This window comes from Platalea leucorodia (assembly GCF_965183815.1).
Source record: "Platalea leucorodia genome assembly, chromosome: 5".
NCBI classification, from domain to species: Eukaryota; Metazoa; Chordata; class Aves; order Pelecaniformes; family Threskiornithidae; genus Platalea; species Platalea leucorodia.
Window position 1 is genome coordinate 18,690,220 of NC_138827.1, and position 16,107 is coordinate 18,706,326.

The 16,107-nt window shown below is 51.9% G+C and overlaps 2 protein-coding genes across 5 annotated transcripts in view; one reads left to right on the forward strand and one right to left on the reverse strand.

Moving 5' to 3' along the window:
• Window positions 1-304: 304 nt before the first annotated feature.
• Window positions 305-12,581, reverse strand: SCNN1G (sodium channel epithelial 1 subunit gamma). Of its 2 annotated transcripts, none has more exons than XM_082311516.1 (13): window positions 12,538-12,581; window positions 11,926-12,256; window positions 10,728-11,022; window positions 10,096-10,289; window positions 9,046-9,149; window positions 8,425-8,588; window positions 5,370-5,468; window positions 3,998-4,115; window positions 3,426-3,504; window positions 3,284-3,341; window positions 2,873-2,934; window positions 2,596-2,671; window positions 305-2,150 (listed from the first exon to the last, which is right to left on the reverse strand). In XM_082311516.1, the coding sequence occupies exons 1-13, from the start codon at window positions 12,566-12,568 to the stop codon at window positions 1,761-1,763; spliced, it is 2,001 nt and encodes a 666-aa protein (XP_082167642.1). In that variant the 5' UTR covers window positions 12,569-12,581; the 3' UTR covers window positions 305-1,760. The 2 variants fall into 2 exon arrangements, with proteins under 2 accessions (XP_082167642.1, XP_082167643.1); XM_082311517.1 differs by having other exon boundaries at window positions 2,015-2,150; window positions 3,426-3,538.
• A 558-nt stretch (window positions 12,582-13,139) lies between these two features.
• USP31 (ubiquitin specific peptidase 31) overlaps window positions 13,140-16,107 on the forward strand; it is a gene marked incomplete at its 5' end in the record, with an annotated part of 42,883 nt that continues 39,915 nt past the window's right edge. For all 3 annotated transcript variants that reach the window (XM_082314623.1, XM_082314624.1, XM_082314622.1), the window contains one exon: window positions 13,140-13,751. In XM_082314623.1, coding sequence (XP_082170749.1) covers window positions 13,140-13,751 — 612 coding nt within the window. The remainder of the gene's footprint in view (window positions 13,752-16,107) is intronic.

Sequence of the window (16,107 nt, forward strand, 5' to 3'; positions counted from 1 at the left end):
AGGCATTTTCACCATGCACCTGCATGCACCCCCAGCGTGCTCTGGAGCCAGGTCTAGCGGCACGCTGCAGCACAGCCCCACCTCTGCAGAGGAGCCCAAGGTACCTGGCAGCCCCAGGGCAGGCACAGGTAAGTCCCATAATCTCTTGGGATGCCTGCATGGGAGTAACTCGCATATTGCGGATTTAAAAAAAAAAAAAAAAAAAAAAGCAGTTATTCAAAAATATATCTTTATTTTTTTCAGTTTATCAGCTATTTAAATAATCCAGTTAAAATATATTTTATTGCACATTAAAGAACCTTTCTGGATTCTCACTGTCCTATATAAAATAAGCTTATATAGAGAAAGGAGAAGAGAGACTTTCTTACACTTATAGACACGCGCACACACTCTCAGTCACTCTTGCTCTACAAAAACCCTAAGCAGCCAGCCTGGTGTAGGCTATATTCATCCTCAACATCTATACAGTGTGCTCCAGGCAGCTAAGAATCGGCTGTGGTAGGAAAAAGTCAGGTGCAGGGCTGGGAGCAAGGGGAAGGGTGCTGCCACCGCAGCTGGGTGCCCTGGAGTTCCCTCCACAAGCACTCCGCATCTGTGCAGGTGCAGGCAGCAGCCTCTGGCTGGTCTGCGGAGCGGGGACGGTCTGGTGTGGTGGAAGTAGCACGGCGTGGTGCACAGGAGGCAAGATGTGTGGTGTAAATGCAGCATGGTGGAACGGAAGGGGCATAAGCAAGGTGGACAACATACCAGTGGGGCAGATGTACCCTCCGGTCACCTTCTTTCAGGGCTGCGTGTGGGGCCCAGGGCAGCTCCAGCTGCCACTGCAGCCCTACGTGGCTCCCCCTGGACACCGCCAGCTCTGGGGCAGGCAGCTGGGGTGGTGAACTGGGTGGTTGCAGGAGGGAAGTCCTTGCCTGGGTCTGAGCAGGAGCAGCCAGCTCCCTTTGAGGCTTCTGGGAAGTCGTGTGGCCAAGGCCATGCACTGCTTAAGGAGCTCCTCTGAGGTTATGTTTAATGGCCAGCTTGAGCGATGTAAAATGAAACAAGCTTGCAGAGTATGCAGTTCATTATTGCAATCCGAATTAGATTTCATGCCCTTTTCAGATGTTTCTTTTGGGATGACTTAAGTTCTCCTATTCAAGCTCTGTAATAACTTGCTCTACAAGCACCTCTATGGCTATCCCAACTTTTCACGTCCGAATAAAGAGATCCTCCGGCCACCTTTGGAATCAGGTTCCTAATCAAAACTCGAGAGTTTTCCTTTTACCCAATTTGTGCTCTTCCCAAGCCTCTGTCATGCCCCTTCCTACAAATGTCATGCTGCATTCCTGAAAGCCCTGGGTTTTTCCCACAAGTCAAGCCACACAGCAGAGAGCAATTAGTGTTAATACTCAACATGGCATCAATCTTCTGCTGTGGAGCAACTCCTGCCCACTTACAATGGGGTGTGTGCAGTTGGTTGCTAATGTATGCCTCTGTCTGGCAAGACATCCCAGCTCAGTGCCACATCCTGCTCCAGCCATCTCCTGCAATGATTAACTTGAGAACTGATGTTGCTTGAAGTTCCTAATGTCTCTGAGCCCTTGGCTTTTGTGTCTGAGCTTTGCTCAGAGAAGCTTTGACTGCAAGTTCAATCCCTGAAAAAGGGTCTGGCCCAACAGCCCTTCAGTGCTCGTTTGGATGTGTGCCTTTCACCCCTGGACACATGGGTCCAGCACCCACCTCTCATTTTGGCACCTGGATGGGTGGATAAATAAGCGTCAGTGTTGCCCAACCTCTAGCGTATCGGGCAGCTGCTCTGTGAATGCAGTCTCTAGCCGCAAAGTGCTGTAATTGGGGGGGGGAGTCCTGGGCAAGGGGTTGTCCTGGGGCAGCGGCAGGCGGAGGGCGGTGTTGAAGGTGGGCAGGTCCTCATCGATGCAGACGGGGTTCTCGTGGCCCTGCCTCTCCAGATCACCGGCCTGCGGTGGCTTCCCCAACCTGTCCCTTTTTCGGTCATTCCACCATTTCTTTGCCTTTTGCCATTGGTGCCGCATTACGATGGAAAGCGAATCGATGAAGAAGACCTCGACGATCTCAATGACACAAACGACTGAGCAGCTCATCCAAAGGCCCAGCTGGCCTCCGAAGTTGGAAAGAAGAATGACGAGCTGAAAGAGAAAAGAGCACAAGGTTATTGGCTCCTGCAGGCACCAGATGTGTGTCCACGGCACCATTACGGCATGCAGGGAGGCTGCACCAAGCTGGGGCACCCAGGGTTTGCTGTGAGCGCTACCAAATGCGGTGGGCCCTTCCTCTGCTGCCTGCGTTATCCTCTCCTGCTCTGCTTCAGTGGGAGCTCGGTGCTGCGCTTACTGCAGGCAGCCCGCAGACTACCCCAGTGCAGGGCTTGGGACTGGACAGTTTGAAAAGCAGCCCCGGATGAAAGGGCTGCAAAGGGCAGGACCAGGCGCCCCGGGGTGCATCATCTGTGGATGACTTCCTGTCCCTGCCTGGATGGGACCGCTCCCCTGGCAAGACAAAAACTCCCAGCCTGTCTGGGAGGAAGAGCCGTGGCCTCCTGGTGCTGAGCAGGGAACTGCTGCGCTCACTTACTGTGTTAGCAGGATTCTCTGAAATGAATCTCTCGTTCAAGTCTTTGTAAAACACCATGAGGTTTGCGAGGTCCGTCCTGAGAGGAGAAACAGAAGGCAGGCTGAGGGTTTAGTAAAACAATAACATGAAACGTACTGAAAAACGATGCAAATAACCAGTTGGACCAGTAGGGCTGGGCCGCTCTAAGGGAGCTTTTTCCCCAATTGCCATCATTAGGGCTGCTGAGATTATATCTGAGCTTGAGGTGCAAGCTAGAAACACATACATGGAAACTTACTTGTTCAGCTTCTTGTTGATTTTTTGCCCTTTGTCCCAGGAGAGAACTCGAAGCATCCAGTCCTGGAAAAAAGACAGAAAATACTGCTATAGCTGTGTGCTTGTGTAGAAATCCCCTGGAAAGGGAGCTCACGCTCCACACCTCCAGCTTGGGTGCCAGAATTGAATGTGTGTGACGGACCAGCTGTCCCCGAGGGGATCTCCCAGCCCACAAGCCAAATTTTAGTTTAATGGTAAACTGCTGGAGGGGAAGCCCTGACCTGGACACTACAGACTGAGCCTCTGGGAGAAGCATCATTGAAGTGCTAACAAATACCACAGGGGCCCCCTGCTTCCATGCTGAACCTCTGGCTTTATTTAATGCCTTGTTGTGCCATGCTGCTGTCATGGCGGAGCGCAGTTAGGAACTGACCTCTGACACGGTGGATGGCCACTGGGCGATGCTGGTGGTGAGCGCCCACTCCTTGAAGCTGGAGAGAGATGCAGGCTGTCAATTGTGAGCTCAAACTCCCCCCCCCCCCAGCATTCTGCCTCTGGTTAAGGACAGGACTTACCTGCAGGCATCTTTGCAGATTTGCTGGCAGCCCAGCTGCTCCTTCACGAACTTTTCGTGCAGTCTGTAGTAGCAGTACACTGCAAGAAGGGAGCAGGACACATGTATGAGAAGCTGGAAAGAAAAGCAATGATCTTTTGCTACCTGTGCTGGAGTGGGGCTTCTGGGGTGAAGGTGGGCTTTGTGGCCATCACGTACACGGTGGGGATAAAAAGATTTGCCCTATAAATATTGCAAAATACTCTGAGAAGTGGTTGTCGCTTGCTATAGGCATGAACAATTGCCTCACCCAGTCAAGTCCTCCACTTGACACTTCTGTGGTGTGCACAAAGGACAAGCGATTAGGACAACTGTCAGAAACAAGTCAAACTAAACAAGAGAGGCAGTTTCAGGCTCTGTGGTATGGGGCCTTAAGTGGGCTAAGGCAGATTTGCCTCTTCCCAGCGCGCTGTGCGGCTGGGGTGGTGCTTGGCACGGGCAGGGCCATGCTGACCAGGGACGGTGCTGTGGAGGGATGTGGCTGGCAGCGGGTGCCTGAGGCACGTGCAGCGCAGGAGGTCTTTGAACACTTACTCCAGTTGGGGTTTTTCTTGTAGTTGCAGTACTCTGCCCCAGCAGGTAAAGGCTGCGCATACTGGGCACAGCCACACGAGTCCACCATGGCCTTCTGAAAGCAGGAGTGCAGGCAAATCTGGGGGAGATAAACCAAGAGCTGGTGTCTAAGAGGCACAGGCTGCTGCACTTCTGCAGCGGCAAGCTTCAGCTCACACGCACCTAAAAACATCCTCTGTTTATGATAGTAGCAATAAGATGGGAACCCATTTCCCTGGGCCTTCAGGCTCTGTTGCTAGTGAATACAAATACAGGCAGAAAGTGCCATGGAGGTTTTAGGCTCTAGTGCAAGAAAGAAGAATATAGTCCTCTCTGAGGGGGTGTTTCTGTGAATGCCCCCACCTCCCCTATAGCCATCAAAAGCTTCAGTGTTGCAGTTGTTCTTTCCACAGGCAAGGAGAAGGTTTTTGGTCTGCCATGGCACATGGTCCGTGAATCAACAACTAGGTGTGGGACGCGATTCACTAGTGAAATTTAAAGGTCCCTTCCATTTCAAAGCATTCTATGATTCTGTGAAAATGTTCACAGCTTTGACCAAATTGTGTTGGTGCATATTTGGAGACCTGAAGTTGTAAGGGTTAATGGGGCAGTAGAGTCAGTGTTTTGTGCTAAAACACTTAATTAGTTGGAACAAGCAGGAACTTCTCTTTTTGAAATCCCAGTCATCAAGCCTTTTGGTCCCAGTCTCAGCCCTCCTAAGCCCTAAGTTTTGGTGAAGTACTGTTATTAAACACCTGAGATAATGTCCGTGTGATCCTACCTGGCAATACATCACAGCAGATTTCAGGTATAATACCCCATAAAATAAAAATCCAGCCTAGGCACAGGCTTTGCAGTAGGCAGCAGCCAATATAATTACAATTCTTCAAGTGGAGAGTGCAAGAACAACTGACACTCTCCAAGAGGACCCAATTACAGAAACCATGCAAAATTAGTGGAAACTTACTCTGTAAACAAACATCCTGCTATCTGGATACTGATTAGATGGTATCTGTTATTCTTGGAGTCCTAAAGGTCACAATTTCTGGCTTCAAGGGTTACTAAGCTGCAACATTTACTTGGCCAATATTTTCCAGTCTCACATTGCTTGAAAATTGCCTAATGAGCTAATGTTCTCTCTTTATCTAACAGGGCGCCTAAGGGAACTTCAAACATGAACCACTTAGGAATAAAACTTGGATTTTTAAAAAGTGGTATTTTACATCAGTGGTTAAAAGCAGTGACCCTACACCTGGACTGTTCACAATCTCAGATCCTGAACTGCAGAATATTGTAAAGCTTTTTATGAAGGTCGTTTTCAAGTGACTGATAAAAACAAATGTAACAGATTTACCTGGAGTGAGTAGCTCTTGTTATAGAGATTTTCTACTGGTATGTCAGCACCAGTCTCCGTACAGTCACTGTAGGGTTTGCTCAGCTTGCGAGACCGAGTCTGAGAACGAGAAAAGAACAAATCTTGGGTTTTGGAGTTCACAGAGAAACCAAAGGATTTAGTGGCAGTTCATCCTGCTTCTGAAACTGTAAGTGATGGGGCAGGTTTGAACAGCATGTTTACCTTTTGCCATCCTAAATGATTTGTCAATCACTTGTCAAAACAAGGGGTTTTTTGGTTTGCAATGTCTATTTCCCAAAACACTGCTCTGACTGGATTATCTGCTGTCTTTGTTGAAAACCTCTGCAGAAATGCAGAGATAGTATAATCATAACAGTGAGGATTTTTGAAAGCAGAGGAATTCATATGTATGTTTTCTCTCATTGCAAAGTGCTAGAGGCTATGCATCGTTTATCCTGGATGCATGTTTACATTTTGAGGGAAGGGAGGTTGTTGTTTTTGTTTGTTTGCTTTGTTTTGTTTTCTGTGAAGACCCACACCTTCCTGAGCTGTTGTTGCATGGGCTGCTCCTGTTCTGTGGGTAAAACAGCACTTCAGGCTTCGCTAACGCTCAACAGCACCTCTCCAAAATCACTCTAAATCAAATGTTTGTATCTCCTTCAGGACTTTTTCCAGGTACTGCTTTGACCCTTCCTCTCCGATGAATGCTAACACCTTTTCCTGTTCTGCAATCTCTGTCTGGAGAAAAGAGCTCTGAAATGTCAAGTGCTGTGCCTCCAAGGTCTGCTGAAATCAGGCTGGGAGCCCTCACATTCACAAGACCCGATTCAGGCTACATTGTCTGCTTCCTGCAGACTGCCCTACCTCACTCAGTCCTAAACTCTTACTATCTTTGTGCAGTAATTATCCACTTTATAACAAATAAAGTGGCCTGAAACCACAAGAAATGTCACACATTTAAGAATCCATTCACCTATCTTTCTCTACAGAGTTTAAAATTAGGGGCTGATCCTACAAAGGATCAATTTAGTAGGAACCTGAGAAATGCCTGCTTACCTTTAAGGCACTGATTATAGATCTACAGGTTACTGAGGTCAAACCTGAGAGCGAGCATTACCATTTTTGTCTGCAGCAATAGATGGCTACAGGCATGTATGGTGCAAGTCAGCTCTTTTAGAAAGATGCTCAAATCTCTCTTTGGAGGGAACACAGAAATATGTGATTTCAATATTAGAGGTAGATTACTTCTGAAACCTGAATGAAACCAGCTTTTCATATGCTTTTAACTTCTGCAGACAATCTAATGCCAGGACACTTGCCTCAGTCTGCTGCTGTATCTTCTAGCAGATGATAGATCCTTTGTATAGAATTTTTTTGTCGTGGCTTATACTCCTACAAAAGCTTACTTGTTCATTCAGGTACTGAAATAATTTCCAAACCAAATATTTAACCAAAGCACTGAAACTCCTACCAAGCAATGCCTTGTTTGCATTCCAAACATCTTGGAATATTTGGGGGGGGAGGGGGGGAAGTCCTAGTACACAGCAGAAATACATGAGCGATAACCTAGACACTGACGTTCCCATTTGGAAAACCATTGCCATGCTCAAGCCTCTACTGAGCAGCGTTGTGTGTGGCACATGTCCGCTGCGTCCTCCATGTATTTGGATACGGGTACAAGGGCTGATCTGGCACCTTGGTGGTGCAGCCCTGTCCTGACAATCGTGACTGCCCCTCAGCAGGCTCTCTGGAGTCTTCCTTTACTAGCAGTACAGTGATCCCCAGCTTTTGTTTTGAGTCCAAAAATTGTGTCCAGGTTCTATTTCGGCTGTTACATTAGGATGCAATCAGATCACTTCCTCATGCCAAATCTTTTAAACATAGCCACTGAGATAAGTTCAGTCTTGTTTTTTATACTATATGCAACAGTCCAAATCTGTGCCAGGAAAATATTACATTAAATACTGAGACTCTGCCTGCAGTGACTTTCTCCTGTACGGTGTAATAGTTATAAAAGAAATAGTCTTGTGAGACTTTGCCTCCTTTACACTGTTCTGGTTCCGATATCTTCTATTCAATTTTGTTTGTTAGGTAGCATTTATCCCCACTGGTTAGACCAAGCCGTTGCTGCCACAGTTTTCAAGACAGCTGGGATACAGTTAACTATTTGCGCATTTTAAAACTATCGATCGGCCCTGTTTTTAATATCTTTTCTAATGCACGGACTATCTAGATCTGGCACACCCAGCCAGGACAGATAAGCCGTCTGGCTGATGCATTTGACCCAACCATCAGTGAAGAAAAGGCAGAACTAAAATGCTCACTTAACAGCCCATCCAGATGAAAGGGGAAAGTCTGGCTTGCCTGATGGCACTGCTTTCACTTCTTACCATGGAAAGAAGCCCCTTGGGTCAAATGCCTTGTCTGCACTACACTAATTGAGGAAATTTGGAGCTGCAGCCCTCCCTGCCCTTGCTGACAGCAAGGGCAAGACACTTCACTAAGCTGGCAAAAGCACAGTCACTGCCCACGAGGTTTTCTTTACAGCTGGGATAGCACGAAACCCAGAAAAACAAGACTTATACCCACAAAACAGTTAAACGGGTTGCGCTGCAGTCACCTCTACAGACCTGACCCTAACGTGGGTTACCCACAGCTCGAGCTCATTCTCTTTCGCCCCTGGAACCTGCATGAGATGCAAACTCGTCTGCTTATTGCTAAAGTGAAACGGGCCACCTGACAACACATTTCTGTGGTTGTGGATTTTGCTGCGAAAACAGAACAAAAAAATCCCCCGGAAAGCCACGGGGTGGGAGAAAAGGAAGAACAAACAAAATCCCAGTAGCTGTTTGGTTTATAAAGACCTGATTTCCAACAGCCTCTGCGCAAAGGAAAACTTTGTTCAGAAAAGTGCTATCACAGGATTTTCCTCAGGGCACTTCAGCTGCTCAAGTGTGAGGTATTAAGATGCCTGCCAGCTACTGGCTACATTCATATTTACATCTGTTTCAAGGACTGGTGCCTTGCACCTGGAAACAAGATTGCTGTCACTCACAAAGTGCATCCCTATGGAGGTGGCCGCTGCAGTCTCAATTTCTGTGCCGATGTCTTCAATGAAGGGATATTCGTCTTGGTCATGGACAATGATCTTGGCTCCTGTGGATGTCACCAGGAAGGGGTTGTAGTCTGCTTCATCTATATACAGAACAACCTGCAGTCCTGAAGAACAGAAACAAGGCAGGAGCAGAGTTACACCAGAAGCCAGGACCATTTTTTCTGGTCAGAGAGGGCAGCACAGTTTACTTAATATTATCTGGCCTTAAGTAGAACTGTAACAACCAAGCAAAGCCTTTGCAGTGCTAGACTGAGACCCTTGCAGCAAGCAATGTCCCTCCGCGGACCCCAGTACAGCAAACAAACAACGTCTCCATAGAACGTGGCTGAAACCTACTTTAAAAAGTTATATAACTGGGAAGCAGTAATTTCAGATGGAAAACATTAGTGATGCAATGATATTATCTTTGTATTCTCTGGCAATAGTTTGCACTAGTTCAAACAAGCATTTCCCCAATCAGCTTGCACATCTAGAGCCAACACATCAATCACTCTCCAGTAGGATCCAGTTCGCTGAACCGCTTGTTATCTAATAGTTCCTCTGCAAACTCAGTTTCCTTACCGTACTCGCTGCCTCCCGTGGAGGTGCTCAGGATCGTCCCGTTTTCCCCACTGTTGAAGGTATAGCAATTGCCATGCAGGGGATGATGGAAACGAGTGAAGTGCCTGAAAGAAATCAAATAGTTACATTGCCCTCTGCAGTTTTAACTGTCTGTGGGAGAAAATCAGCAGATTTGGGCTTTTTGTTTTGGCACAGACATAGCAGGACCAGATGTTTCTTTTTTTTTTCTTTTTTGGGAAGCAATTTATTTTGCTGAAAAGTGTGGGTCTTTTTCTTAATATCTTGAAACTACATGGAAATATGATCTGGTTTAATGAAAAGTTTAGGAGGTTTTCATGTGGGAATGGGGGCTGAGAGGGTGGGGGAAGCAGATTGACAGAACTAGCAGGAAGGCGGTGGAGGGGACAGAGTCGTCTTTCGTTCAACAGCCAAGTGTCTAAAGGAACACGAATCTTCATTTTTCAGAATAGATGTCATAGCCACTGTCATGCAGGGGAGGCTGAGGACACATCCTCGTGATTCAAGCACATTCATATCTTTCCTCTGAACATCCTCTCCCACTAAAGCAAATGTCTTCATTCCAAGAAAAGATGTTATGCATTTGCATGATTACAGACACAAGCAAAATGCCTTCAGTAATAAAAGTTACAGTGCAGCTTGCTTTGCGCATGGCAGCGGGGAAATTGCTAAACCCGTGTACAAGTGCAATCTTATCCCCAGAACTGCACAGTGGAACTCTGCCGTTATCCCCAGCATGAAGGGATGACTCTCCGGCTACCAGGCCACACAAGAATTGTGCTGCCACAATCATAAGCAGGTAGATTTGATTCTGCCAAAACACATGGGTTTATCTGAAATGTGGAGAGCAGAACACTAAGACAAATTAAATTAAAGAATGTAATTAAAGTTCATGAAGACACGAATGTTTGCTTTCATTTAAAAATGGAAACGGTTCCTGCTGGAACTCAGCAAATACCAAATATTTGATTCCTACGTGTTATGTACTTGGAAATAAGCTGTTAAGCTGGCAGGTATTTTCTGTGCACTGACCTTTTGTCACAAGATAGGCCATCAAAGAAACATGTCAGTAGAAGGTCATCAGCAGAATAACTCAATTTTTCTTTAGTCTCCAGGGGAATTTGTGCCATGATGTTCATGTAATGCAGCTTGTACCATTCTTGGATAGCATTAACACCAGAACTGAATGTATAAAGTGCACACTCACTGCTGTTGTTTGCATCGCACTGATAATTACAAAGGGGAAAAAGCATTTCAGATGAAATGAAATTAGGTATTCTACAAGGTAGGCGTGATACCGTTTCTCTTCCACAGTAACAACCACATATGAAGTCACAGTAGCACAAAGGGGACAAAGGGGCATCAAAGACCTTTCATTCAGGGCTAAGTGATAAGATCAAATGTTTCAGGCCCACAGGACAGCTCATAGAAGGCACTAACTCTATTTGGGTAGACTTCAGGAAGGCATTTCTCTTCCAGAGAGCTGGAGATGAATCTGCAGGTAGCCATTGAGGCATGGCAGAATGGGCAAAAGAGCAGAGGGAGTGTTATTTCACTATAAAGCCACCTAAGCAAGCAATAAAACTGGCCGGAGGGATACCAACCCAAAACACCCCTTTGTTGCCCCACAAGGAACTTGCTGGCCAAGGAAGAGTGACACTCACCAGCTGAAAGCCGATGATATCATTTGAATCCCCAGAGTTCACTATGGATGAATCCTTGTGAAAGACGCTGCCCTCTATTTTCCTCTTCTGGCCACTGTGAAAGTCAGTCGCTGTCTTAGAGAAGTCCTCAAACTTCAGCAGAGGGATCTGTTTGAAGAAGTCGCTCCCCGTGCTGTTCCACTCATCCACTGACCGGCGCACCTTGGACTTGCCCTCTGAAAAGCCGTAGAAAGTCTCCAAAGCTTTTTTTGTCTCTTTGTCCAATTCAGATAAATAGTCTTTCATGGAACTGTACCTGCATTGGAGACAATGTGACAGAAAGTGACATCCCATCTCAACTCACCAGCTAGCTGCAGCGCTTTGCCTGCTGCACTGTGAATCTTATCGCTCAGGACAGAATTCTTTGTCGCGGGCTCATATCGATCTCTCTTACTACCACATCAATTTACATCAGTGTGGGCAGACACAGCTACACCCACAGAGAGATCTCAGAGCAAGGACCATAAGAAGCAAAGCAGACTGAACTACAGAGAAAGCCCTCGCAGACTCCCAAGCTCCTTGAAGGTTGTGTTAACAAGCCCGAGGAGGCAGAGCATGTGGAAATAAGATTTCTGCATCTGTGCCAAGAGGCACCGGAGAGCTGGATCGCCTGCAGGGACCAAGGTGGGTAGCTGGCAGCAGAACAGACATCAACGTCAAGTGTAATTTGGCAGGAGAAAAACTATTGTTGATTGATAATGTCAAAGCATCCTATAAGGAAAGAAAGAGGCAACAGAGGAGTGACGGATGTTCCGTTTCCATTCTTCAGGAGATGCCATTGTTTGTAATCCTATAACTTTGGTCCTGGGAAGAAGGGAATTTGAAGAGAACTGCAGAGCCAACCAGGGACTGTCTCGAGCAGAAAGCTAAATCGACTGAGTCTAGCTCAGCAGGCAGCAAGTGAAGGGTGCGATTATAATCCACATGTGTCTGAAGAGCATCAGAGGTGGATACGTTACTCAAGGTGCCGTAGAGGGAAAACCCACGGCTGGGAAAGGCTGCTGACGAGCAGCACGGCGGGGCAGGAGGATAAGCCCGGGAAGGGGTTCGGTGCTGGGCTGGTGAGGGAATGATGAATTCGCCAGGAGTCCCCGGCGGCTGGGGACCACCCTCTCCTCCCTGCCAGCGCCCGCCGGCCGCCCGGCACCCCGCGCCTTACTTGTAGGGGTTGATGTTGCAGATGGTGACGGCGGGGAAGGGCAGCTTCTGGAACTGGACGGTGACAGAGACCGAGGCGCTGTAGTAGTTCATGAGGAGCTCCGCGCACTGCCAGAGGATCAGCCCGACGGCGCTGAGGGTCAGCAGGATCCAGATGAACCTGCGCAGGCGGCCCCGGGACACCACGATGCGCCGGCAGCCGTGCGTGTTGGTGTTCAGGCAGTACCACCGCATCAGCTCGCTCAGCGTCGGCGCCTGCGGGCCCTTCACCGGCAGCGTCCTCTTGATCCGGGCCTTGATCTTCTTCCCGGGGGCCATGGCGCCGGCGGCAGCTGCGGAGGGACAGACCGGGCGCCTGAGCGCGGCGCGGCGGGGGCGGCGGCGGCGGCGGGGGGGCCCGGCGCCCGCCCACCGCTTCGCCGCGTTACCGCCGCAGCCGCCGCCGCCCGCCCCGACCGCCGCGCTGACAGGGCCCCGCCGCTACCGACCGCGGAGCCGCGAACCGGCATCCCGCACGGCCGCGGCGGGCGTTCAGGCCGTGAAACAGCCTTTGCCAGGGGAGACCGCGTCCGCCCGGGCAGCCCACGGCTGCGGCGCCCCCGCCCCGCCTCACCTCGGCCGCCCTCCGGGCCCGGCGGGGTCATGCTGCGCTCCCGGCCCCGGCGCCGCCGCCGATGGCGCGGCCAGCGGCCGCCCCGGCACCTACCCCCGCCGGCCGCCCCGCCCCGCCCCCGCCCGGCCCGGCCCGCCCCGCCGCCGCCACCGCCCGCCGCCCCCGCTCCGCGGCCGCGCAGCGCCGCCCCACGGCGGCCGGCGGGGCTGACAGGAGCGGCGGGGCCGGGCCGGCACCCCCGGGCAGGGTCCTGCGGGCCGCAGCAAGCGCCGGCGGGAGCCCCGCGGGTTCGCCGTGGGTGGCATGGCGCGGCGCCGTCCCGCTCCCGGGCGCCGCTGGCCCCCGCGGGGACGGGGAGGGGACGGGAGAGCGGCGGGGCGGGCTCCCGGCCGCGCTGCCCGCAACAAAGATGGCGGCGCCGCGGCGGCGCCTGCCCGCCGCTAAGGTGGCGGCGCGGTCAGGTGACGGCGCGCCCCGCCCCGCCCGCTGCATGGCGGCGCCGTGAGGCGGCGAGCCGCGGCGGCTGCGGCCCGGCGGGCGGCGGGATGCGGCGGCCGGCAGGCTGAGCGGCCGGGCGGGGATGCGCGCTGCGCCGCGCAGCCATGTCGCGGGTGAGCGGCCCCGGGCCGGCCGGCAGCGCCAAGGAGAAGCGCTCCTTCAGCAAGCGGCTCTTCCGCGGGCGGGCGGCGGGCGGCGGCGCGGGCTCGGCCCCGGCCCCCGCCGCCGCCGCCGCCCCGGCCCCGGCCCCGTCCGGGCGATCGCTCGGCGGGTTCATGAGCCGCGTGCTGAAGACCCTCTCCACCCTCTCGCACTACAGCAGCGAGCCCGAGCCCCGCGGCCCGCACGCCCCGCGCCTGCCCCCGCCGCAGGCGGCCGGCGGCCTGGGCAGCTGCTTCCCGCCGGGCCCGCCGCGCAGCCCCGAGCCCCCGCCGCGGCCCGCCGGCGGCCCCGAGGCCGTGCCCGGCGTGGCGGGGCTGCGCAACCACGGCAACACCTGCTTCATGAACGCCATCCTGCAGTGCCTCAGCAACACCGAGCTCTTCGCCGAGTTCCTGGCGCTGGAGCAGTTCCGCGGCGGGCCGCCCCCCGCCGCCCCCGGCCCCGCCGCCGACGGCCCGCCGCCCGCGCCCGGCGAGGTCACCGAGCAGCTGGCGCAGCTGGTGCGGGCGCTCTGGACGCTGGAGTACACCCCGCAGCACAGCCGCGACTTCAAGGTGAGCGGGCGGCCGGGCCCGGCGGGGACAGCCGCCTCGTCCCTTCGAGGCGGGGAGGCCGAGCGTGAGGCAGCTGCACCGCGCAGGCCTCGTCCGCCCGGGAGCGGCATGGAACCGGCCCTCGAGTGCCCTTCCTCTTCGGCATGGGGAGGGCACGGCCCCTCGGTGCCCCTCGCCTGGGCGCTGTGCTCGGGGCTGGGCTCCACGCGTCGCTCCGGAGGCAGAGGCCTGCCCGGCCCGTGCTGGCGGTGACGCCAGAAAACGTGCGTTCCCCTGTGCCACGCAGGTGCCGCAGGCTGCTCTAGTCATCGGGTGTGGCGGGGCCTTGTTGCTGGTCTGAGCGCCTAAATGGTGTGAAAAGCCCTCTGGCCTCGCCAGCCGCGTGCCGGTAGCTCTGGAGAGCTGCTCTGGCTTCCCGGCATCCTCCAGGGGAAGCAGATGCCCAGCCCGCGCGCAGTCTGGCCAAGCGACGGTGTTGTGTGCCCATGTCATTGGCCGTGGTGGCCGCCCCTCAGCTCTGCGGTTGTCCCGGGGTGCGCGCCTGCAGTCAGGGCGCTGCCGCTCTCTTCGTTACTGATGGTGTTGAAAGCCGGCTGATGGCTCTGGTGCTTTTTATTGGTGGAAGTGTCCATTTTGTTGCTTCATACCTCCATCGTGCTGCATTTAGAAAAGTTGTGGCTAATTGTCGTTGCAGCACTGGAGCCGGTAGCTGCGAGCGTGCATGGGAGGAGGAGGCTGTTGAGCAGTGTGCTTCCTGGTCTCCCCGAGCACTTGGGAGTTTGGGCTGATTTGGGGAATGAGTTGCAGGAGTATGATATCATAACTAACTTGTGTTTAATACTGTAGTGGTCTCCTGGCTGGAGCCCTCGCACCGTGGTTTGATCTGACAGTGGCCGTCTCCTGCCCTGCCCTGCCATATAGTGCTGTGCCTGGCATGCTTGCCCCAGGAACTGTTGTAGCAGAGGGCATGGTCTTTGCACCAATGGTTTAAATACTCCCTGTAATGCTTTTGGACAAATAGGTGAATAGATAGCAATAGATGAATGGTTATTAAACACAACTGTTTTAAAAGCGCTCCAGGCCTACTTTGCTTCTCGAAGTAGTAAGAATATTGTGAACTTTTATTGTAACAGCGATTCCCTGGCCTATAAAACTGTTTGGCTGTGTGAAAGAATGAGAGGTTAGGTGGTAGCTTCCACACTATTAACTTGAAGACCTTTGCTTTAGGGAAATTTTTCTTGCAGAATGAGTTGGGGAGGGGATGCACAGATGTGTGAAAATACGGCAAGAACATAGTTCACACGTTCTCGGGCTCTCTGCCTTTGGTTCAAATGGGGCGTGGCAGCAGGTAGAGACCGTAGGTACCAGCATGTGCTCTCCCTCGGTGTCTGTTGGATGGTGGGATGTCCGAGAGGCTCCTCTGAGGTGTCAGCGGTCTTTTGCATTCTCAGTCATTTGGACTGATGCACAGCCGGCGCCTCCTCCCTTTGCTTCCCTTGTGTGTTTCCAGGGGCTTGCATCCACCCTCGCTGCTGTGTGGGGTGTTCTCTGGGGAGCCTGGCTGTTTGCATTTGAGCAACGGTGCCTGCCCTCTCTCGAGGATGCCTGGTGCAGGTGGCCGCATGGGCGCTGTGTAGGGACCATGTGCGACTCCGGTGTTTTCGGAAGTGTTTATTGATGGAGGAGCGCTTGGGGAGCTGCTCAGCTGCGGTTTTGGTGCGTCCAGTCCTGGCAGCACCGCAGGGCGCTTGCCTTTATCATAACCGTTCACTGCTCTAGAGGTGTTCTGGCAGGAGAAGAAATTGTGGATTTCTCCTGAGTAATAACAGGAATAAAAGGTTGCGAAAGCAGAATCATCTTTTGCCAGTGTAACTGATAAAATCGCAGGGAAAGCAGACCACTTTCTAGGCCAAGATATGCTGTTTATGCAGGCCTGCAGTAGAGGTGTTCAGATAAGAGTGACAGAAGGAGGAAGAGAAACAGGTCTGTAGATTAAATTAAGGCCATGTTCCAAGTTTGTTTTTTTTATAGTGGAACTTTCTTTGCTTAATTGCAGGCATCACTAACGGTAAGCGAACACTTTTCTACTCGTTGTTGATGTAGCAGGAGCCCATCAATCTTCTACCTGCCAGGTCCTCTGGAGGACTTTAAAAAGCGTCTTGCTGTGGGGGATCTTGTCCCAGTAGGTCCTGTTCAGTGCTGCACAATGTCAACAGCCTGTGTCTTACTGGGAATGACTTTGTCATTATGTCAAGTACTCGTCTGTTTCCTTACAGGGGTCAATTACTTTTAATAGTAAATTAACGCCTCTAAAGACAGTTAAGTAGCCTGAACCTGCTATTAAATTCAGTGTTCT